The 24,620-nt window shown below is 33.5% G+C and overlaps 1 protein-coding gene across 1 annotated transcript in view; it reads left to right on the top strand.

Moving 5' to 3' along the window:
* The window catches only part of PCLO (piccolo presynaptic cytomatrix protein), a 413,878-nt gene that overhangs the window by 295,421 nt on the left and 93,837 nt on the right, over window positions 1-24,620 (top strand). The window contains exons 11-15 of the mRNA XM_063099452.1: window positions 2,612-2,720; window positions 3,263-3,330; window positions 4,380-4,594; window positions 20,452-20,502; window positions 23,643-23,767. Coding sequence (XP_062955522.1) covers window positions 2,612-2,720; window positions 3,263-3,330; window positions 4,380-4,594; window positions 20,452-20,502; window positions 23,643-23,767 — 568 coding nt within the window. The remainder of the gene's footprint in view (window positions 1-2,611; window positions 2,721-3,262; window positions 3,331-4,379; window positions 4,595-20,451; window positions 20,503-23,642; window positions 23,768-24,620) is intronic.

The raw sequence follows: 24,620 nt of genomic DNA, 5'->3' as shown, positions 1-24,620 counted from the left end.
TTGTGTTGCTTAATTTTTTAAAAAGTTCTAGAATTACCTGATTATTGCCTTTTTTGATGTTTAGGAACCTATCATGTTAGAGATTTTGAACAACAGATTTTATCATCACTATTGTGCATTCAGCAAAACTCCAGATTATGTCTTAATTTTCCTATTAGACGCTATTAAGATAGGTTCTTTCTGCAGATATAATTGAAGTATCATTTGTGCACTCTCAAACTTGACCAATTGTTTAACATGCACTTTGATGCAATTTAAATATAAAAAAGTTTTCTCATAATACTTAATAAATATCATCGTTCATGTGCGTGCTATCTTCCAGGAAATCTTCCTAAAACAGTCAGTGTAAAAAGCTATTTTAAGATTGAAAATGTTTACATTCAAATTCAAACATATTAAATGAGTGAAATATACTACTTTATTGAACTTCAACAGAGTATAATAATTTTCTACAAATTTTTGCATGCATTTTTAAGCATGCAATTTTAAATAAAGGATTTTACAATTAACAAATATTTTTTAAACATGTCATATTTTAAATATCATATTTAATTCTCACAGTACTAAAACTGTCTTATGAAATAAATAAGAAGTAACTTGTTTATTTCATTCGTTATTTTAGTATGGTTCTTCTAGGGTTTGTAGGAAGTTAGAGAAACAGTGGAAAGGGGAAGTGTTATTAAATGATTATTCAAGTAGTTAACCTTCTTTATAGTGTTTGACCACGGACACAAAGCCAGGATAAAAAAACTGGCAGCATCTTTTGAACTGCAGTACTGTACCAACTCCTGTGGAAAACTGAGGAACGGAGAAAGAAGTTCTGTCATAGGACAGACCAGATCACGTAATTTATGATCACAGGTGTAATTCTAAGTAAGACCCTAGTTATCAGTATAATTTTTCCAGCAATTTTATTAATAATACTATGTAGTTTTCCTTATTATGACTAGAAGCATTTTTAAAATTCACTAGATAATCATGTTTTGCCAATTTTCCCTTTTGTTTTGAGATTTAAAAAACAGGTAAATCCAACAGAAAAAGCATACAAATATGTGAGTATTTCTTTTCATATGCTCCTATAGAAATGTGGCAATGTGATTTCTTGATTATAGCAGCATTAATCTTTTTCAACTCAAAAATCTTCTTTTTATAAACATACTCTGTATCCTGACTTAAAAAAAAAAGTTCTGTTTTCCTCTTTCAGTGTGCTACATTTTTTAGTGGAATTGTCACTGTCTTTTACATGACTTTCTTATTTTGTGTATACAACAGCCTGGGGTTGTTGAAATAAACCTAAGGCCCATCTGAAGATAAAGTTTTCTTGGAGTAAGTTATAGAAAAGTCATTCTTGTTTGTGTTGTTTTGAGCCTTTTTATGAACTTCTTTTGCTATTTCACTCTAGTGTAAAAGCATTTCCCATGTAATGATTCAATCATGTCACGTTTAGAATTTCCCATTGAGGCTAATGGTGAACATTGGAAAATTTCACACTAGCATCTGTGAAGCTCATAAAAAATCTAATTGTTCAACAATTATTTACTTTTATTTAATTTATAGCCTAGTTATGGTATACAGACATTTTTCTCAGGTAAAGCTGGTAGCACTCAAAAATATTTGGGCACTACATTGGATAGTTTCATCTAATTTATATCCAGCACACACAGCCACGTGTTAGGACAATGTGAGTTATGCCAAATATGCATCCCTAAATCATTTCGACCTCTCGTTTAAAATGAACCTAAGGAACTAGATGTAAACTGTTGAAATATTAATTATATTACTACTATTCTTTTTTGTTTGAAATTATCTTTCTAGATAGGCAGGAAAAATGAAATGCCCTGTAACCAGACCAAACCATCTGCATAGTTTGCAGGACCCAGTGCAAAATGAAAATGTGGGCTCTTTGTTCAAACATCATTAAGAATTTCAAGATAGTAACAGCAGAGCATTAAACCAAGCATGGAGCCTTTCTGAGCACAGGGACTTACGACTGCACAAGTCACAGACCCAAGCAGGTGTTCCTCCTGTAACGTTCCTGCTATTCTGTTCAGGAACGTTTGGCATACAGTGAAGAAAAAGGCACAACGTGCCAATCTGTTTATCTGGGAAAAGTCAAAGCTACAACAGTTTCTGGAGGGGAGCTTCACAAGGAAATCCTAATGACTTTTTCTACCACTCCCATTCCATGGTAGGAAATGAACCTTTGAACTCTTCTAGTAGCTTGCTCCCCACAGGAAAATTATACTGGTGGTTGTAATTGTTTGGGGTTTTTTTTTTTTCTTTATGAAAATTGGTCTAAGCCATACATATTCAGTAATGTTTTCCTCATAGCAGTGTGAACAGAATGCATGCGTTTGATAATACTTAAAATATTTTCAAAAGCAAAATTTTGCATGTTGTTTTAAACATATTTTGTGTGTTCAGGTAAGTCGATGAGTCCAAACTACATAATGGTTTTGGAATTAATGTTCCAGAGAACTTTGAACTGATTTTGTCTGAAATGGTGTGCTGAGTTGATTTTTCTATGCAATGAATTATCTTCTATGCCCTATGGACTCAGAATAGAGACAGCACACATGTTTGATTTTATACTCAAATTTGTCTTTTTTAGGGATGCAAGTATTGGAATGGAACGGAATTCCCTTAACTTCTAAAACATATGAAGAAGTACAGAGTATCATCAATCAGCAAAGTGGGGAAGCAGAAATATGTGTAAGACTGTGAGTTTTTCCCCATCTTTCTGTTTCCATTTTTTGGCTATTCATGGCTCTTTTAATTTAAAATTGTTAAGGTGGAACCTTTGACAGTCAGCAAGATTTTCTGTAATTAGAAAATAAAATGAATACAAGTTTTATAGATTTCTTGTGTTCAGAATCAAAGTATAAAGCATAGAAAGAATTCAGCTAATTTAGTTTCTGATTATGTCAATAGCTTTCCCCCTTCATGCTTTTATTGAAACATACTTTATTTTAACAAAAGTCTGAACCCATTTAGATTTCATGGATGTGTATAATATTTCAAGATAAACTTACATTTAATCCATAAAGATTTCACCTTAAATAATCATTTTTATCAGCTCTGACTTTTAACAGCATTGCAAATATATATTGGGTTAGAAGGGTGAGCATGCTTTGGAGTTGCTTTATATCATTAACCACTTCTCATTAACTTACTGGAAAAAAAATTCAGGGTAGTTGGAAAAAAGTGTCTTTTCTGTCAGGCTTCCTCAATTTCTTTCTTAATATTTTGTTTTAATTTTTAGGGACCTCAATATGCTATCAGATTCTGAAAACCCACAGCATCTGGAACTTCATGAACCACCAAAAGCTGGTAGGTGAAAGCAAATTGCTTTCCACTCTGGGTAAAAATATAGAAGTAGTTGTAGGGGCAGACGTAGTTATAGAAGAAGATATAGACATAAACATAGATATAGACAGAGATAAACTAATAGATATATCTTTATATATTTATATAATTGTAAGCACAATCAGAAGCATTGTAGCTACATTTTTTGCATTCTGGGAAAACACATTTGCATGTTAAACCCATTAAAGAAGTTCCTATGAAATTCTTGCTGGGTAAGTTCACATTTTCAATTCTTTAAATATAAATTTATCCTGTGAAAGTAATCCATGGAGCCATTTATTTTTAGTCCTATATAATTTTTAGATAATACTTGATTCTTATTATCATAACAGGGTCTTAGAACATTTTTTCCCGAACCTTTTGACTGCCTTTTATAACAAAGATCAACATGTAATATCATTAAGTATGTGATAAAATAGATCTAACTCTTTCTTAGATGACAAATATAACCTACAAAGTTAATAGATCAACTGTAAGATTTTAAATATCACTTTTTCCTTTGTTTAATAAAATTTTATTAAGCACTTCCTATGCTACAGCCACAATTCATAGAGTCTGGATTACTGCACTAAACAGGACAGTCCAAGTCCTAGAGGAATTTTAAAACTTCAATATATGTAAATACACTGTTCAAAATAGTCCTCTTAGAGAAAGAGATATGTAAGATATTAAGAAAAAATAGCCAGTCATATAGATTAAGTTCCAATTGATTAAATAAGATATTGTGTCATGTATGCAGTTTCCTATATAAAACATTAAAAACATTTTTCTGAAAATGTAATAGGAACTTCAATAGGAACTTTCCCTCTGTAATTCAGCATTACATGACTCATCTCTGAGCCTTCTAGACTTGCTTAGAAATTAATACATAAAGGTGCAATTAAATTAATTTAATTTGTTTAGCTTATTTTATAAGTAATAGTATGACTTTGTTACGTAGAACTCAAACAAGTTATATGGTTTTAAGTACCTATGGAATGGAGTCATATGTAAACCATTTCGTTTTGTTGTAGTGGATAAAGCAAAATCCCCAGGGGTTGATCCTAAGCAGCTGGCAGCAGAGCTCCAGAAGGTTTCGCTACAGCAGTCACCACTGGTTCTGTCATCAGTCGTTGAGAAAGGGTCTCATGTTCATTCAGGTCCTACATCAGCAGGATCCAGTTCTGTTCCCAGCCCTGGGCAACCAGGGTCACCCTCGGTGAGCAAAAAGAAACACAGCAGCAGCAAGGTGAGAAGTGTTTAGGGCAACCTCTCAGTCACTTGTCTTCTAGCTCTTTATTCAGATCAGGACAGAGGAAATAAAATATCATTTTCTAATGTGTTTTCCTTGTGATTTCTCATTTCCTAATAATCTATCAAAACAAATAACATTTTTCCTCTTCTGAGTATATAACTGATCCAGATGTATCAAGATGACGTATTTCTATATCGCCTAAAGTATTTCAGTGGTTATTATTATGAGGAACTTGACAAATGAATCTGATGCCTCATATTTCCTGGTTAGTTTTCTTTTTTTGTTGCATGTTCTCAAATTCTTTGTGTGTAGAACATTAGCTTTGCATCTTTTGGGAAGCAAAAGATATACATTATATTAGATTTTATAACTGAAGTAAAAAGTAAAAAGGGCACAGAGATGAAGAGAACTTAGGACAATAAGAAACAAGGAAAACCAATAACATATTATCACCATTTTGAATTTTATCCCCAATTCCATACTAATAAATTTTTTCTTGATACAAATCTTCATTTGAAATAAATGCTTCCAATACTATTATTTAAAAGTTGCTGGGGAATTAAAAGGAAACATAGAATTAAATTTTTAACCTCGTAAAAGCAGGTGAAAATGTACACAATTAGTCATTTTTCAAACTTTATAGATTTGATTCTTAAAAGAGAAACTATCCTTGTGGTCAATAAATACGTGGCAAAAAGTATTGTTTTGTTTAAACATGAATATAAGTTTGTCTTTATGTGGTAGGATGTATGGAGGAATGGGCTATGCTTAGATAAAGTGACATCAGAAAATTGTTTTATTCAGTATAAAAAAAGAGTAGATGTCACAAAAAATCTCTTTTATTCAGAAGCAAACAACAAAGGTAGGTTAAGCTTAATCATTATATCATAAAACGACTTGTTTCAAACTAAATATAGCAAAGCTTCACAAAGTCATTTCAAAAACAGACTAAATTTCAAAATAAATTTTAATACAACTACGTTTTACCACATGAAGAATTATTTCATGGGGTCTCTTTTAATAATTGTTTCAAAATACTTTATAAATTAGCCAACTAAAATACCAACATAATTAATACTAGTTTGTGTTTTTTAGATATTTTCACGTTATAAAAATATAATTTTAATGTATTTGAAGACAATTTCCTCTTAAATTTAGCAATTACTATCTCATGAAATGTTGCTTATATTTTGTAAATTTGTATTTATTTTTTAATTGGCAAATAATTATATATATTTATCATATCCAACATAATGCTTTGAAATGTGTATACATTGTGGAATGGATAAATTGAGCTAATTAACATGCACTGCCCCACGTATTTATCATTTTTTGTGGTGAGAACAGTTAAAATCTATTCACATCAGTTTTCAAGAATAGAGTACATTGTTGCTAACTACAGTCACCATGTGGTACAGTAGATCTCTTAAACTTCGTCTTCTTATCTAACAGAAACTTTGTACCCTTTGACTATCATATCCCAATCCTCCCTTTCCTACCCACCTCTCCCCAGCTCCTGGTGACCACCATTCTCCTCTCTACTATGAGTTCAACTTTTTTAGCTTCCACATATGTGAGATCATGCAGTATTTGTCTTTTTGTGCCTGGCTTATTTCATTTAAAACGATATCCTTCAGGTTTATCCATGTTGTCACAAATGACGGGATTTACTTCTTTTTTAAGGCTGAATAGTATTCCATTTTGCATGTGTACCACATTACCACATTTTCTTTACCCATTCATTCGTTCATGGACATTTAGGTTGATTACACATCTTGGCCATTGTGAATAAGGCTGCAATGAATGCAGAAGTGCAGCTATCTCTTCAACATACAGATTTCATTTCCTTTTGGATAGGTACCCCGAAGTGGAATTGCTAGATCATCATATGATAGTTCTATTTTTAGTTTTTTGGCGAACCTCCATACTATTTTCTATAATGGCTGTACCAATTTACATTCCCACCAGTGCTGTGCAAGAGTTCCCTTTTCTCCATATCCTCACCAACACTTGTTATCTTTTGTCTTTTTGATAATAGCCATTCTAACAGGTGTGAGGTGATATCTCAATATGGTTTTAATTTACATTTCTCTGATGATTAGTGATGTTGAACATTTTTTATATACCTATTGGCCATTTGTACATCTTCTTTTGAGAAATATCTATTCAGGTCCTTTGTTTTTTAATCAGGTAATTTGTTTTCTTGCTGCTGTGTTGAGTTCTTTAGATATTTTGCATATTTATCCCTTATCAAACGTATGGTTTGCAAACATTTTACCCAGTTTTGGGGGTTGTCTCTTCAGTCTGCTGATAGCTTCCTTGGCTGTCCAAAAACTTTTTAGTTTCATATAGTCCCATTTATTTATACTTGCTTGTGTTGTCTGTGCTTTGGGGGTTATATGTAAAAAAATCTTTGCCCAGACCAATGTTATAGAGCTCTTCCCATATGTATTTTTATAGCAGTTTTAAGATTTAGGTCTTATGTTTAATTATTTAATCTACTTTGAGTTGATTTTTATGTATGGTATGAAATAAGGGTCTAATATTATTCTTCTGCATGTAGATGTCCAGTTTTCTAGCACCATTTATTGAAGAGACTGAAGTTTTTCCATTTGTTTTCCTGGCACCTTTGTCAAGAATCAATTGACCATAAATGTATGGATTTATTTCTGGGCTCACTATTCTGTTCAAGTAGTTTATGTAACTGCTTTTAAGCCAGTATCATGCTGTTTTGATTATTGTAGCTTTGTCATTTAAGCTTTGATTTTGAAATCATGTAGTGTGATGCCTCTGGCTTTATTCATTTTGTTCATGATTGCTTTGGCTATTAAGAGTTTTTGTGATTCCATATGAATTTAGGATTGTTTTTTCCATTTCTATGAAAAATGTCATTGGAATTTAGGTAGGGATTGCATTGAATTTGTAGATTGCTTTGGGTATTATGGACATTTTAACAGTATTAATTCTTCCAATCTATGAACACATGATATCTTTACATTTATTTGTGTCTTCTTCAGTTTCTTTCATCAATGTTTTATAGTTTTCAGCAGACAAGGCTTTCATCTTCTTGATTAAATTTGTTCCTGACTATTTTTTTGTAGCTGTTGTAAATGGTATTTTTTTGTATTTTCTTTTTCAGACAGTTTGTTGTTAGTGTATAGAAATGCTACTGTTTTTTTCATGTTGATGTTGTATTGTGTAACTTTATGAAGTTATTTATTAGTTGTAACAGTTTTTTAGTAGAATCTTTGGAGTTTTCTACATATAAAAACATATCATTTGCAAACAGGGAAAATTTGACTTCCTTTTTTCTAATTCGAATGTCTTGTTTTCTCTTTCCTAATTGCTCTGGCTAGGATTTCTAACACTGTGTTGAATAGATGCTTATATTTTTCATGTTCTTTGATTTTTCATATATTTAGTAGTTGTTTAATCACTACTTGTTAAGTACTATGATAAGGAGAGGGGCACAAAATAAAATCCAATAGAGAACTTAACCTCAAATACAAAACTTAAAGACCTTGGATTTTAAAGGGTTTTTTATTTTCCCCATATTAGCTATATGACACAGGTCCTGTTTCTTTTTATTTCACTCTTAGTCTCTCCTTTTTTGGTCAATCTCAGCCACTGTGTGCCTTCAAATATCATTTATATGCTTATTATTTCTAATTTTATTTTTAGCTCCTGATTTATTGTAGACTGATATTTCTAATTTTTTTCTCAAGATCTTCACCTGGAAAACCTAGAGGCATGACAAACTCTGCACAGCAAAGTTTCCAAACCACGTGCATTATAATTACCTTACAAATCTGTCATCCTGATATTCTTGATTTCAGCAAGTGATGTCACTCACAATCCTCCCAGGGGATTAAGCATAAATTTCATAGCACTATTGCCTCTTTGTTTCTCTTTCTTCATACTATTTAATTAGTTGTTGAATCATAATCCTGTGAATCCAAGTTTTCTAATAAGTCTCTAGTAATTTTCTGTCCTCTCTTAACTTGCCACTTTCCTTTAGCCAAGCATTATTTCTTGCAATGTTACCGCACTCACTACTGGGAACTCCACTCATATATCTCTCTTCCTTTCTCTTAAACTTCCCTCCAACTATCAGTTATCTGACATATGATCTGGTTGTGTCACTCTCCTATTAAAGAGGGATTCCTACTGCCTGGAATGTCCTCTGCACCACCTCTGCTAGGGGCTCTTTCTTACTCAATCTAAAAAGGCCTAGTAGAATGGTTTTCCTTGGGAGATTATTACAGGAAGAGTGATGTAGTCAGATCTTTACTAATAGTCTTGCAATGAATACTCTATTTCATAGGGTTTCCAACTCATGCCTTCTTTCTACAGACATTTTTGGATGCCACCTCAATTTTAGAAGTCATGCTTGTTACCCAAGATACAAAGATTGAAAAATCCCATCCCAGCATATCATGTAGACTAGTGGTTTTTAAAGTATGCTCCCAGTCCAACAGCATCAGTATCAACCAGCAACTTGTTAGAAATCCAAATTCTTAACCCACTCTTGGCCTACTAAATTGGAAATTGTGGGGATGGAGCCCAGCAACCTGGGTTTTAATAATTTCTCCAAGTGAGTACAATGCCCTTTAAAGTTTGAGAAGTGGGCTTCCAGTCAAGATATTGGAATAGACATTCTCCAGTGTCACTCTCTCTCACAAATCAGCCACTTTACAACTATTAAAAAGCAACAACAACCAATCTGAGGCCACTAGCGCTCAGGGGAAGAGGAGAAGAGAACTACAGAGTGCATGGAGGCAAGAGAAAACATGATGAAAGAAAGAAAGGATCGCTCCCACCATTTTGAGTCTCAGCTGCTTCCCAGCTGCAGCTGGTGAGCACACGGAGCAAGAGCTGGCAAAAACCACAGCTGTGCCCTCTGGATGAAGTTTCTTGGATGCGGCAGTGGAGAAGAGGGCCTTGGTGGCCCTCAGGCCAGCAACCACTTTACAGGGTTCCCATGAACCCACATAGCAGTGAGGATCCACAACAAAAGGAGCCTCTCAGAGGCTGGTGAGTCATCGCAAGAGACAGGCACATGGCCTGTCCCACGAGAAGTGTTTGGAGTATGGGTGGTGGGGGTGACAGGCCACCAGGGGAACACTGGGGCACAGAATGGGCAGCTGATCTGCCCCCCCATCAGTGCAGGACCACTCAGTGGAGACCCATCAGGAATAGAGATCTGCAGGGGGTGCAGTTTGCTGAAAAGTCTCAGGCCCAGACCAGTGTTTCCACACAATCCAGGTATATCAAACTTCACAAGACCTGGAAGTCAATCATTAAAACCTGAGCTGCACAAAAAGCCTTCCCCAGGGAATCAGCAGCAAAGCAACGATTTAACTCAACTACAGGGCTCAAGTGCCAGTCCCCACAGGAAGTTCCCCCATTATAGAAGTAAGCAATGGAAAACAAATTAGTTCCAGTGCAGAGTTTAAATGGTGAGAACAGCTAATAATGCAACACAAAACTGAAAGAAAAAAACAAAATAACCACTTATCAGAGACAAAGTTTGATATTAACTAATAAAGATCTAACACCACCAAAGAATACCTGTACAACCTAGAAGGACCAGAAGTCCCTTGGGCTCCCAAGTCTGGGAGCAGGGAGGGCTGGGGGCCTCAGCCATTCCCCCCGACACCTGCAACCAGCCCAATGACAACCACCAAGCCACTGCAGAAAGTGCCCCAGGCTCCTGAGCCAGGGTGGTGGGGGTCCAAGAGCTTCAGCCACACCTCCCTGACAAATGCATACAGCCCTGCAAAGACCAAGCCACCACTGTAAGCCCCCTAGTCTCCCCTGCAAGAATTGAGGGGGGTGCCACAGGCTTCAACCATGCCTTCCCTCCTTCCTCCTTCTCCCACCCTACTCCTTTCTCCTTCCCCTGTCCCCCTCCCCCCAGCTGCTCCACAACAACATCTTAGAATGTAAAATAATAATAATAATAATAAATAAATAAATAAATAAATAAATAAATAAAGTTTGAGAAGTGCTAATTTAATTACAGATCCTGAATGATATGTAAAGACGTGATATCACGTGAAGACTCGATACTGGAAATCATTAAGAAGTAGAGTGAGGGCACCTGAGAAAGTGGGGCTAGGAAAGCTGATTTTTTTTTCTAACTATATTTATTTACTTATTAATTTTTTAATTTATTATTAGCATATTAATTCTTACAAATCATGATATTTCTTTGTACCCCTTACCCAACCTATCACTTCCCAAACCCCCTCCCTCCATCCCCCACCATCTCTAGTATCCTTAGGTTTGTTCTCTACTTCTCAAAGTTCAACATATTATTTTGGTCTTTTCTTTTTTTCTTTCCTTCATTCCTTTCTTCTTCTCTTCTTCCCTCCCCACCTCCATCACTCGCTCCCTTCCTTTCTCCCTAGCAGCCAGTTATGACTGAGAACATGTGGTATTTCTGTTTCTATGTCTGGCTTATTTCACTTAACATAATATTCTCCAGACTCATCCATGTTGTTGCAAATGTCAGAATTTCATTCTTTTTCATGGCTGAATAGTATTTCATTGGTATATATACCACATTTTCTTTATCCAGTGATCTGTTGATGGACACTTAGCTTGGTTCCATAGTTTGGCTATTGTAAATAGAGCTACAGTGAACATGGGAGTGCAGGAATCCATTCAATGTGATGATTTCCACTGCTTTAGATATACACCTACCATATGATCATATGGTAGGTCTATCTGGATCATATGGTAGGTCTATCTGTAGTTGTCTGACAAACCTCCATATTGTTTTCCATAATGGCTATGCTAATTGACAGTCCCACCTACAATGTAGAATAATTCCCCTTTCCCCGCATCCTCATCAGCATTTGTTATTCTAGGTCTTTTTAATAATGGCCAGTCTAACTGAGGTGAGATGATATCTCAATGTGGTTTTGACTTGCATTTCCCTGATGACTAGTGATGCTGAGCATTTTTTCATATACCTGTTGGCCACTTGTATGTCTTCCTTTGAAAAAAATGTCGATTCATCTCCTTTGCCCATTTTTTAATTGGATTATTTGTTTTTTCTGTATAATTGAGTTCTTTGTATATTCTGGATATTAATCCCTTGTTGGATGTATAGTTTGCAAATATTTTCTCCCATTCCATAGGTTGTCTTTCTGCTCTGTTGATTGCTTTACTTTGCTGTGAAGAAACTCAAGTTTGATATAATCCCATTTATTTATTTTTTATTTTGTTGCTTGTGCTTCTGGGTCTTATTCATAAAGCTTTTGCCCAGTCCTATTACCTGGAGTGTTTCCCCTATATTTTCTTTATGTTTTAGTCTTTAATCTATTTTGAGTTGATTTTGGTATATGGTGAGAGGTACAGGTTCAGTTTCATTTTTCTGCGTATGGATGTCCAATTTTCCCAGCACCACTTACTGAAGAGGCTGTCTTTTCCCCAATGTATGTTCTTGCTGCCCTTGTCAAAGATCAGTTGGCTGTAAGTATGTGGGTTGATTTCCAGGTTTTCTATTCTGTTCCATTGATCTGAGTGTCTGTTTTCATTTATGCTGTTTTGGTTACAACAGCTTTGCAATATAATTTGAAGTTGGGTAGTGTTATGCTTCCAGCTTTATTTTATTTATTTATTTTTTTGCTTAGGATTTCTTTGGCTATTCGGGATCTTTTGTTGTTCCATATGAATGTTTGGATTGCTTTTTCTATTTCTGTGAAGAATATCATTGGTATTTTGGTGGGGATTGCATTGAATTTGTAGATTGCTTTGGGTAGAATGGACATTTTCGTGATGTTAATTCTTCCCGTCTAAGAGTGTGGTATGTCTTTCCACTTTTTTGTGTGCTCTTTAATTTCTTTCAGTAGTGTTTTGCAGTTCTCATTGTAGAGATCCTTCACCTCCTTGGCTAAATTGATGCCTAAGTATTTTATTTTTTTGGTGACTATTATAAATGGGCTTGCTTTCTTGATTTCATTTTCTGCTAGTTTGTTATTGGCGTATAAAAATGCTATTGATTTTGGTGTGTTGATTTTGTATACCACAACATTACTGAAATTGTTAATCAGCTTTAAGAGTTTTTTGGTAGAGTCTATAGGTTTTACTATATATAAGATCATGTCGTCAGCAAAAAAGGACAGTTTGACCTCATCCTTTCCATTCTTGATGCCCTTTATTTGTTTATCTTGCCTGACTGCTCTAACAAGTACCTCCAATATTGTGTTAAAGAGGAGAGGTAAGAGTGGGCATCCTTGTCTTGTTCCTGTTCAGGATGATATTGGCAATGGTTTGTCATAAATGGCTTTAATTAAAGAACCAATTTTGGTAAAGGGGAAAAAGAGGAAAATATTCTAGGCAGAGAGTACAGCAGGAAAAATATCTTAGAAACAGAAAATTGCATGCCTAGGACATGGGTGTACAAAAGAGAAGAGGAAAAAGAAATTAAGTAGAAGCCTAGAAGATTGGAAATTGGAGAACATTTTATGCTGTGTTTGCCTTTTACCCTATAATCAGCAGGTAAGGAAAAGCCAGTGATGGACTTTAAGCAAAAGTAAAATAAGAACAGGAAGCCTTCCTTTATGAAGTCTTTGCACATTCTAGTCTTCCCTGAAGTCCGAACTTATCTCTCTCTATTTTTTTCCTCCCTCCTTACTCCTCCCTCCTTTTCCTCCCTCCTTCTAAGTGCCTGATGCTTTATACATCTCTAAAAACAATTTATATATTGATTGTAGTTACTTGTTCTTTGTTTTACCCTCCCAATTGGGTGCAAGCTCCTTAAGAGCCAAGAACCATTTCTTATTTTCTCTATAGCCCCTAAATACTTAGTAGATTGGCCTACACAGAACAGGAACAAGATAAGTATTTATGGAATTAAAACAACAGTGGTCACTTGTGAGTCTCCATAATATTACAGGAGTACAATATTTGATTTATTGTGATGTGTTAACTTTTAGGGCAACAGTTAGAAGATGAAAACAGGTATAGTGGCACAAACATTAAGAAAATGATATTGACAAGTTTTATGATATGCAGTAATTCTTTTCTATACCAAGAATGTGGCCCTGTGTAGTTTTACAGTATTTTTGCTAAAATATAAAGTTACAGACTGCACTGTTCATTAGAGTAGCTGCTAGTCACATGTGGCAATTGAGCACTTGAAATGTGAGATCTGCTATATATGTGAACTACATGTTAAGTTTCAAGGACCTGGTATAAATAAAAGAATGGAAAATATCTCGTTGTAATTTTTGTATTGATTTCATGGTGAATTGATAATACCTTGGATGAACTGTGTTAAATAAAATATGTTATTGAAATTAATTTCACTGGCTTAATTTCACATTTTCAATGTCACTGCTAGGATATTTAAAATTATCTGTGTGGCTCACAATACATTTATTCTATTTGGCATTAATTCTCTATTGGTAGTAACACTAATCAAATCTGATTTTTTTGAGATATATATATGTAATAGATGTTCATTCTTAATTGAAAAATTAGAGTCAGTAGATGCTAACACTCTTGAAGAGAGGAACTATTACCTGTTCCCTATTTATCTTTTTAAAATTTATTTATCTTTAACATTTACCAGATACAGAATTTCTTGAAACATTTTTGCTGAGTGCATAAATACATAAATAAATAAATAAGTTTAGTGAGCTGTTTTGACCCATCAACATGTAGTGTGCATAAAAGGCAATATTTTCTTTTATTTATTTTCCAAACCTGCAATGTTAAAAACATTTATATTGAGATAGTATAAAAACATTGAGTAATGGTCTGAAGCTTGCATATCCCTGACTCAAGTAACATGTGTTAAAATATATCATAAATCCCTCACATAAGTTAGAGAATTATAGTTTTAACTTCTTTCGTTTCATTCATTAGGTATGAGATTAACTAAATATTAAATTTTAAAACTCGTTAATGTAATAGAATATACTAAAACTAAAAAAATTAATTAAAATTAGCATAATTATATATTTAGATGTTTAGAACACATCTTAGACATTTTGAATGATTATTCATAAGAAATTATTAATTCATTAATAATACTCTCAGTGACTACTTCTCAGTAAATTTAGGTAAAATATGAATCTAAATCATTTAAATAAATGTTTAAATGACAGATTATGCAGAGTTATATTTATACATATTTTAAATTATTTTAATTGATGCTCTGGAAATCTCAAAATATTTTTATTTTAGGTTTCTTTTTTTCTTTCTTTTTTTTTAATTCAGTATATTTTCAAGAACTAAGCACAGCATAACGAAGGACAGAAAATGCTTTATAATACATACCACCACACAATTATTGATAAGACTATAAATTGCCCATGATATTTAAAGTAAAGTTGAGACCAAAATATTTTAAGTTTGCACTGAGCCACTTTGGGACATGCCCATAAACCAGTCAACTACTAGCTTATTCTCCTAGATCATTTGAAGTATCTAGTGAAAAAGTCTGAAAATTGCTGTCCTAGATGATCTTCAAGGTTCCTCTTAAATCCCCAGAATTTTCCCAGCACAGCTACCAACCCAATAAAAACTCAAAACCAATGGCAATTGAATGAAAAGAGCTGGATATGCTGAATCAAACTGTATAAGGAAAACATGAGACCAAGTGTCATATTCCTCCTCTTGGACCCCCAACGGTTATCCTGCACACTTTACGTTGCCCTTTCATTTCTTCTTAGAATACTATTCTTTTCTCTTTTCCAGGACAGTCAAGAGAATGGCAATGATTTCTTCAGGGAACTCTCATCACAACTATTTTATATCATTTAAATACTTACGGGGTGGGAGGGTCCTGAATTAGAATCTTTCCTATCAGTACTCAAAATTAACCTCTTTTATACATTTTGTACTTTTTCTGAGCTGTTTTAGGAAAGTGGATGAGTAAAATAAAGGCAAATATAATCCACAAATAAAATTAAATGAAAGAAGCTAGATATAGGTATAGGAGTGCCAAATAAACAGAGAAGGCCAGATGAGTCTCGCTCTGGTCTTTTGATCTGAAGAGCCCGTGACAAAGAGTTTATTCAAACTGGGAGACAAGTTTTCTTAACTTTATGCCATTAAACATTTGAGTCACCAAACTTCCCATGTTCTATTTCTATACCAGTCCTGAGAAATATCTCAAGATTACTAAAATGCCATTTATTGTTATACTCTGAGAAATTACCATCACAGACGCCAACTGACTGCCAACTTTTGCTCAATGACTTTGCATCTCCTATGCTTTCTCAGGGCTAACTAACCTCTGGTATGTTCTAACACAGTTTTCACATTCCAACACATTGCAATCAAGTCTTACAGGCTTGAGAGCCAGTCTGGCTCATAAGGTAACTCTGCATATCTGTGTTCTGATTCATTCTATATTCATGCATTCTGTATTGATCTTATAATGTTAACTGTCAAAGAACATCATGATGAATCCCAAAAGCAGATATGAAGACCCTATCATCTTAGACCTTTGATTCCAAAATTGTACAAAGAATACTGAAATCCTAGAAACTTTGAGCGTTCAGATCTACTAATAATTTTCTCTAGACAAAGCTAAAGAACTTCCCTTCCCCAAGAAAAAGTGTCCCTGAGATGCCAAAACTGCAAAAGAATGTGGCTCTTATTCTAAGATACACTAATCTATATTAGGTATATGTTCATGTAGAAGAAAAGTAAACTCTTTTAAAATTTTGATTTACACAGCTAGTGTACTTAGTGTCTTCACCTTTTTAGGATCCTTTACCCTAATGAAATAATACTAAATTCAACTGAAGCCCATACACAGTGGTTGGATTAATTGAGTCATACCTGATTCTTAGATGCAAGTAAACAGATCGCCATGGAGTAATCAAATATCCTTTCCCTATTATTTAACCTATCTTCAGCAGGTAAGGTTAGTTTTTCCTAGGTTAAATCTGTTTGGTAGTAATTATTTGGATGGTATCACTCTTTCACGTGTAACATTCACCTGGGAACCATCAAGGCCTTTGAAGTACATTAGGATAAAAGCAGTTCTTGGTGGAGCCACTTCTGCAGGTACACAGAATGCTCTCCTTTATTCACTATATATTATTTTTTATTTATTTATTTTTATTTTAATTTATCAATATGTACTGTATTTGATTTTGTGTCCCTTCACCGGTTCCTTCTTTTTCTCCCTCCCTTTCTCCCTCCCTCCCCCATAACATCGTATCTGTTCACTTGTCTTAGCAAGTTCAAGGAATTGTTGTGATCATTGTATCTTCTTCCCCCCACCCCCGTTTGTTTGTATATTTACTTATTTAATTTTAGCTCCCACAAATAAGTGAGAACATGCGGTATTTCTCTTTCTGTACCTGGCTTATTTCACTTGATATAATTTTCTCTAAGTCCATCCATGTTGCTTTGAATGGTGGTATTTCTTTTTTTAATATATAGCAGAGTAGTATTCCATTGTGTAGATATACCACATTTTCCACTCATCCAGTGATGGGCATTTGGGCTGGTTCCAACTCTTGGTTATTGTAAATAGTGCTGCAATAAACATGGGAGTATAGATATCCCTTCAACATGATGATTTCCATTCCTCTGGGTATATTACCAGCATGGAATAGCTGGGTCATATAGTACATCTATCTGTAATTGTTTGAGGAAACTCCATACCATTTTCCATTTTTATTTTAGGTTTCAAATTATAAGATTTTTCTGAATGCAAGTGTACAATATTGAATTAACAGAATTCTAATCACCTTGACTTGATAATAAAATGCATATATAAAAATATAAGACTTCTTTAAATTATTAATTTGTTTAACAGAATTCAACAAATTTTTGTCCTCAAAATTTTTATTTTTCTTCCTGAAGCAGTTTGTCTCTGAAATTTTGATCTATCTTTCTTCATTTTATCTTTAAATGTTGAATAATTTCTTCCAAGTCATGGTATAAATAAATAATTTAACTAAAGCACCTATTAGTTTTACATGTTCTTATGAAATAGGCTCTTGGTTTCCCAAACTTTGCTGGACATAGCACCCTTGTTTCAGTAATTTTTTTATGGCATCCGTAGGCCCAAAGAAATACCTAAGACAGTTCCATTGATTAAGTAGTTAGATCCAAACGATTTAATAAATATTTATATCCTAACATCTTAGTAACCACTGGAAAAAGTAATACACATAAAAAGAAATAAAAATACATTCCTTTTATCTTATTATTAATAACTGTAATTAAAGGAGTCTCCCATTATCCCCGGGGTGATATATTCCAAGACCCCCAGAGGATACCTGAAACTGCATGTAGTACCAAACCCTATATATACCGCATTTTTACTGTACATACACACTTATGATAGGCACAGTAAGAGATTAACAGTAACTAATAATAAAATACAACAATTAAAACAATAGGCCAGCATCACTACTCTTGAAGTTTGAGTTCTCTTTTAAAAAAAATAAGGGTAACTTGAACACAAGCACTGCAATACTGCGACAGTCAAGCTGATAACCCAGAGGACCACTAAGTGATTAACAGGAAGATATTGCTGCCAGCCTGGATGTGCTGGAAAAAGGGAGGATTCCCGTAGATGGCACGACAGAGTGGGACGGCTAGAAATTTAATCACGCTACTCACAATAGTGCACAATTTAAAAATTAGGAATTATTTCCAGAATTTTTTATTTAATATTTTCAGACCACGATTGACCGCAGGTAAGTGAAACCCTGAAGAGCAAAACCGTGTACATAGGAGTGGGATATGCACCCCTGGTGGGTGCTGGTCCATCTTCTCAAATGATGGCATCGAATTGGGTACTGATACTCTCATTACCTGTTCAACACCACTAATCTCACTGGTTTTCTTGAAGTACATTTTTTATCACAGAGATCAACAGAAACCACCCTTACAAAGATAAGACATGATTGAAAGGAAAGTAGGAGTAATTGGCTCTAATCTCCAAATGTAACTACTTCAAACTGGTAATGTGCACCGTGTCCAACAGATGTTGTTTTTTTACCCTCCATAATTTAAAATATCCCACTGTGTTTGCAGCAGCACCCCAGAAAATAAGTTTATCTTCTGCATTAAATCTAGGTATGTTTGCATGATCATATGTCAAATGAGCGACAACTCTCAAAAAGAAATCAAAGCGAAGTAACTTACCAATAACCACTGCGCTTTTTTTCCTGGTCTTATTTTTGACTTCTTTCAGTTATTCCCCAACTTTCATGCATTAAAATGAAAGAATATCTGGTTTGAGGAAACTCCCAATCTTGAATCAAGATATAAATAGTAACCATTCCGCAATGTATACATACTTCAAAACATATTGTACGGGATAAATACATGTAATTTTATCTGTCAATTGAAAAACACACACACACACAAAGAGACAGATACAGGGAACTGTGGGAGGTGATGGATATATTTATTACCTTGACTGTGTTGATGGTAACACAAATGCATGCATATGTCCAAACTCACTAGATTGTGTCTATTGATTACATTCAGTTTTTAATATATGAATTGCGCCTTAATAAAGCTGGGGGGAATATATATATATATATATATATATATATAAATATAGTTTCAGGAACTTGTGTGATCCTTTTTTTCTCTACATTTAGATTGCTTTACTTGAAATTTAAGCAGTAAGATTACTATTAAATAAATATAATTGTTCAGTTACTAGCAAACAGTTTATTTTTTGAAACCAGGGCACAGTTTCAGTATTAATAAGTGGCACTGTTTCTTAAAAAAAAATAGCTGAAGTAATAAGGGATATGTGGCTTGGAAAATTTAACCCTTACTCACATAACTTTACCAATAATTACATTAATTTTATTCTTTAGTTATTTCACAGAACAAGACTTGGAAGAAAACTATCTTCTTTTGACTGCTCTTATTTCTAGAATAAAAAATATAAGGAAAAGAGTAGCAGAATAATTACAAAGATACTCCAAAAAGTTTGTTGAAAAATAGAGTTGAAAGATAATACAAATCTTTCCATGAATTTTTTAAGTACCCTTGTGTATCAAAATGAATATTATGAATCTTTCTTTTTTCATTTAATTATTAAAACCAGTCCAGTATTACATGCATGTGGGGAGACAGGGCTTTATTTGTCGCAGGTCAAGGTAGCTGTCATTTTAGTACTATCTCCTCTGCATTGATGCCACAGTGCCTGCAATTCTATTATAGATTTGAGGCCAGGGACATCATATCTCTTTTAGTACAAATATTTCATAGAAATGTAATAAGGCAGCAAGCAGTTATTTATTAATCAGTATGATTTAGTTTACTAAATCACTTTCATTATTTTTATGGCTTTACTGATATAAAGAATTTATTAAAGAAATTATAATTTCTATGGGATGGGATAGTATTTTAATTAAGGAATGTGAACTTATAGGAAGGGATTGCTTGGTGCTTCACTCTGAAAGAGAGCAGGGAGGTACTGAGCATCCACAAAGAAATACAGCAAAAGGACTTTTATAACGTCTGTGCTCCTGGGAAGTTTTCGTATAAAAACAATGTCTTTTTCATTGTTGTATAGATCTTTAAACCTTTAAATGTTTAAATTAAGTACCTCAAACCAAAAGTGTTCATTTATTAAGTAGTTAAAAATACAGCTGGTATAAATTTACAGCTTCAAAACAGGCTTACCAAAGTAAAAAACAGATTTGTGTATCTATAAAATTAAACATGTATTGAGAACTATAAGTAGACACCATTATTCTGAAGCAGCCAAATGAATGAAATATATTTTCTAGGCACTGTGCTCTGACCAATTAGAAATTAATTTCAGAAGGAAGTGAAATGGTAAATTTTATGAAGAGTATATCTATTAATGTAATATATGTTCTTTAATATTGCAGCCTACTGATGCAACAAAGGTCGTCTCTCATCCAATTACGGGGGAAATACAGGTATGAAGTTTTAAAAAGTCATCACTATTTCATTTTTTCTTACTATTTTTGCTACTCATCTATTGAAATCATGAACACTATTAGGATCTCATTCTATAACACACACATAACTGTAAAGGAAAAATAACAATTTTATAGAACAGTATATTAATACAAATATATGTTTTAGGAAACCTAGTCATAGCTATGGAATTCTACAGTTTGAAATCTGACTTACACCTTAGCAGTGTCAATAACTATTATACCTTACTTTATGCTTGTTGAATGTGTTTCAAACATCGCAGATTCTCATTGAAATTTGAAGTTCCCTCTTTAAGAGTTTTATTAGTCTAGTGCTGTCCTTTTTTCTTCTTTTGATCAAGAATTGCTAAATAATTGCTGGACAACTCTTACAGAGAAGTGTTTTTCATGCTGTGGATCATAACCACTTTATTATTTAGAAAATCAGTTTAAGGAATTTTGGTCAGGAAATTAGAATAAAAATAGTACAGATCAGTCTCTTTTTTATGTTCTCTGTGCATGTGTTTCTGTATTTGTGTATTGTATTGTAACATAAAATGTAGTTCTTAATTTGGGTCATAGAAAAAATATTAGAAAAACTGTGCTTTTGGTGATACCAAAAAAGTAATTTAGGGCAGATAAGAAAGGTCACATAAGAAGATTTAACACAATACAAAATAATAATTATTTGAAGACAGTAAGTTTCAGATAAGGGAAAGAGATAGTCTTAGCTCTATTTCCAAGACATCCTAGAGGACATTTTCACAGAAGACTTCACAAAAGATACAGAGATTTGAACTAATTTGAGGATAAGCATAGAAAAAGGAATGCATTCCTGGAGGAAGAAATGGTACCAGGAAAGGGATTTGCTGTCAGGAGTAATGGAATGACAAGACCAGCTTTAAGAGGTAAGCTGAGACTAAATTAAGAACATTGAACACAAGCATAAGGACGTTAATCACTATGTAATATAGTGTGATTGCTAAATATTTTGGAGTAAAAAATGGCCTAATTGAAAAGAATATGTAGTAAAATATCATATTGCAGGAGCCTACAAGAAATATAAGGAGGGGACATGAAGACAAAGAAATAAGTTGAGTGATTATCTAAGCACACACTAATGAAAGCAAAAGTGGTGTGTGAGTGTGGAAACGGAGAAAAAGTGTAAAATGTGGGCACTTTATCACAAGGAAATGTGTGGGATTGAGCCCGATTACTTATGTACTCCAGATCTTGCTATCTCTCTGCTGTGTCCCACTTCTAGGAAGCCTGTTTTTCACCAGACTTTATCTTTTTTCATTTCACAAGCAGCAAAGGAAATGCTAGAATTTTTAATTCTTAATATCCTTCTCCCCTCACCAACTCTTTTTAAGTTCTTGTCCTTTGAGTAGTATTGCTGTCTTTCTTTTTAGTTTGTTATTGTTGTTTTTGTTTGTTCTTATTTTATTTTTGTTTCCCTCGAGCAGTAATATTTAATTCTGCAGTTGAAATTTACCCTAGCAATATTTCTTCTTAAGTCTCAGGATATTTTCTTAAGGCAGTGATTTCAATTATTTATTAGTGTTTTGTTTTTGTTTTTTTCTTTTAGCAAAACTTTATTCCAAATGAAACCTATGTAGACACCTAAACTATGAATCTGCCAATGCTGAAGCTGCTGTGGTTGAGGATTGCTGGGGGCACCCTATTCTTTCCAGGAATTGATCCCTGAGCAATTCTAGGTGTTCTCTAAGGCTTACAGAGCAAATTTTGAAAAGCACCTTCTTTCTTAGCCTGCAAGTTTTCATTTTGATAAAAAATAGTTTTGGTGCTTCATCAAGTTAAAAGTGAACTCTAAGCTGGGAAAATAAAGAAGAGAATGGGGAAATATTTCTTCTTAACTAAAAATTTGGAAGCTGTTCTACATTTCCATGAGGTTAATTGCAGATTATTTCATATTCTATATTCAGTACCCCATTATAGCCCATAGTACTGCATTATCGCACATAATTCTAAACTACCTACTTCTCTTCTTCCTTTACGGTACTTTGATTTTTCACATGGCTTTTGTGATTGTCAGAGAGACTCTGGGTTTTTCTGGATTGACAGGCAATTGACAATTCACTTTTTTCCAGGAAGCAAAATAACCAGATCAAAATTATGATAAAGTGAAGATTTATTTTAAACGGCATTTTAAATGAAAGTTTGACTCATCTAAGTTATCCTATTATCAATATAAAAATGTTTTGTATGGATTACAAAAGAAAAGTGTTAGCATTTGAAATATAGATTCCTCCCTTTCTATTAGTTGATAAAAACAATATCAAACATAATGAGGGCTTATTCTAAATGATGCCAAAAGAATCTTTCAATTGTGAAAGAGAAAAATTATTCAACTCTATTATTTTGAATTCTGAAAATTTTTGAAAAAAAATTTTCAAATATTTGTTTAAATTGTAAATCTTTTACTATTCAGTGACAACTGGGTAACAGCCAATAAACATCTGTGAGGCAATGCCTCTTCTTACTTCTTCAGCTTCTAAAAATTAAACAACAAGATTTTATTATCCTAATCTCTCACTTTATTAGGAAAGCAGGCATGGCATAGAAAGAAAAGCTACAGGTTTAACATCAGATACTGTAATGTAGGAAGAGGTAAAATCTATGTATTCTTATATTCCTACATTTCAATATTGACAGCTTTATCTTTAAATAATGATTCCATCCACTGTTAATTATTTGGTAAAAGGCAAAATGATATTTTATAATAAATTTAACAATTAGTTAATTTATTTTAAAAGTCCTGGTAATTGTGGTGATCAACATTAACAACATTAAATATAGTCCTAATAGTAGCAATTTAGTCCAAAAATGTACCTCGCAATCACTGTATAATTTTCCTTCTGAATAAATTTTAGACAGGCCAGGACTTTTCACCATGGAAAGAAAGAACAGCATGTTTACTAGAAATGAAAATGTGCCTGGGAGCACCCAATTAAGTTACACATTATCTGGGTCTGTTTAGTTTCAAATAAAATGGAAATGAGGGTTGATGCTTCTTATAAGATTTTAAAAAGAAAAAAAAAAACACTGGTAAAATATTGGATGAAAATGTATTACATGTTCTAAAAAAAATTTGCGGAATATTTTGCTGTCCCCTAAAGCTTCAAATCAACTATGATGTTGGAAATCTCATAATACATATTCTTCAAGCAAGAAACCTTGTCCCTCGAGATAACAACGGTTATTCTGACCCTTTTGTTAAAGTGTACCTCCTTCCAGGGCGAGGGTAAGTAAAGAAGCAATGTCTGCTAAGTATTTCATCCCATGGTCTATAAGATAGTAATAGTGTCTTCCACTATCTAATTTCAAAGCCCCACCTTAACTGAGTTTATTATCTTTTCCTAGTTTTCTCCACATGTCATATTCATTTATTTGTATTAGGTAGATAAGGTGGAATTTAAAAATTGTAATTAAGCCCTAAAGGTTTCTAGAAGAACAGTGATCAGAATAAAACCAGCCTCAATGAGAGTGAAACAGCATTTTGATTCTAGAAACCACTCCTGTGATAACTAATCAGATTGACTATGAAATTATTTAAGGAATTATTTGTGGCTGATTTCAAGAGTTAGCTTACATTCCCAAATTTATTTGAGAAACCAATGTTCAAGGACATAAATTACTGTTTATTTTTATAGGATGTGTGTTATCCAATATGTTAGATGTTCATTAAATGGTATCTTGAAGTATCCTTATTTATATACATCGTTCCAAATCAATGCTTTAAAAATGAAATTTTTAAAAAAGAGTAATATTTGAAGTGTTGACACTGGAAAATAAATGAAAAACATCTCTGAATCTTTTGCGTGATACATTGTTGATATAAAGAAAGTAAGTACTCTTTGTAGATGTTTATGTTTCACATAATATATGCAAATTGCTGTGCTCTGGTACATAAAGCAGTGTTCAAAAATGGTTTCAAAACAGTGATTTGGACTCTACAAGTTATTATATTTTATCTGAACAATTTATATTAACCAAATTAGCATGATGGAACCATAGAGAATCAACAAATGGAGGTATACTTAAAAGAATTCTGGATTAGTAATTTGAAGTATCTGATTTTATTTTTTGTTCCATTT

The sequence above is a fragment of the Cynocephalus volans genome, chromosome 6 (assembly GCF_027409185.1).
Source record: "Cynocephalus volans isolate mCynVol1 chromosome 6, mCynVol1.pri, whole genome shotgun sequence".
NCBI lineage: Eukaryota > Metazoa > Chordata > Mammalia > Dermoptera > Cynocephalidae > Cynocephalus > Cynocephalus volans.
The sequence above is the reverse complement of the archived record's forward strand: the minus strand, read 5'-3'. Positions and strand labels throughout refer to the sequence as shown.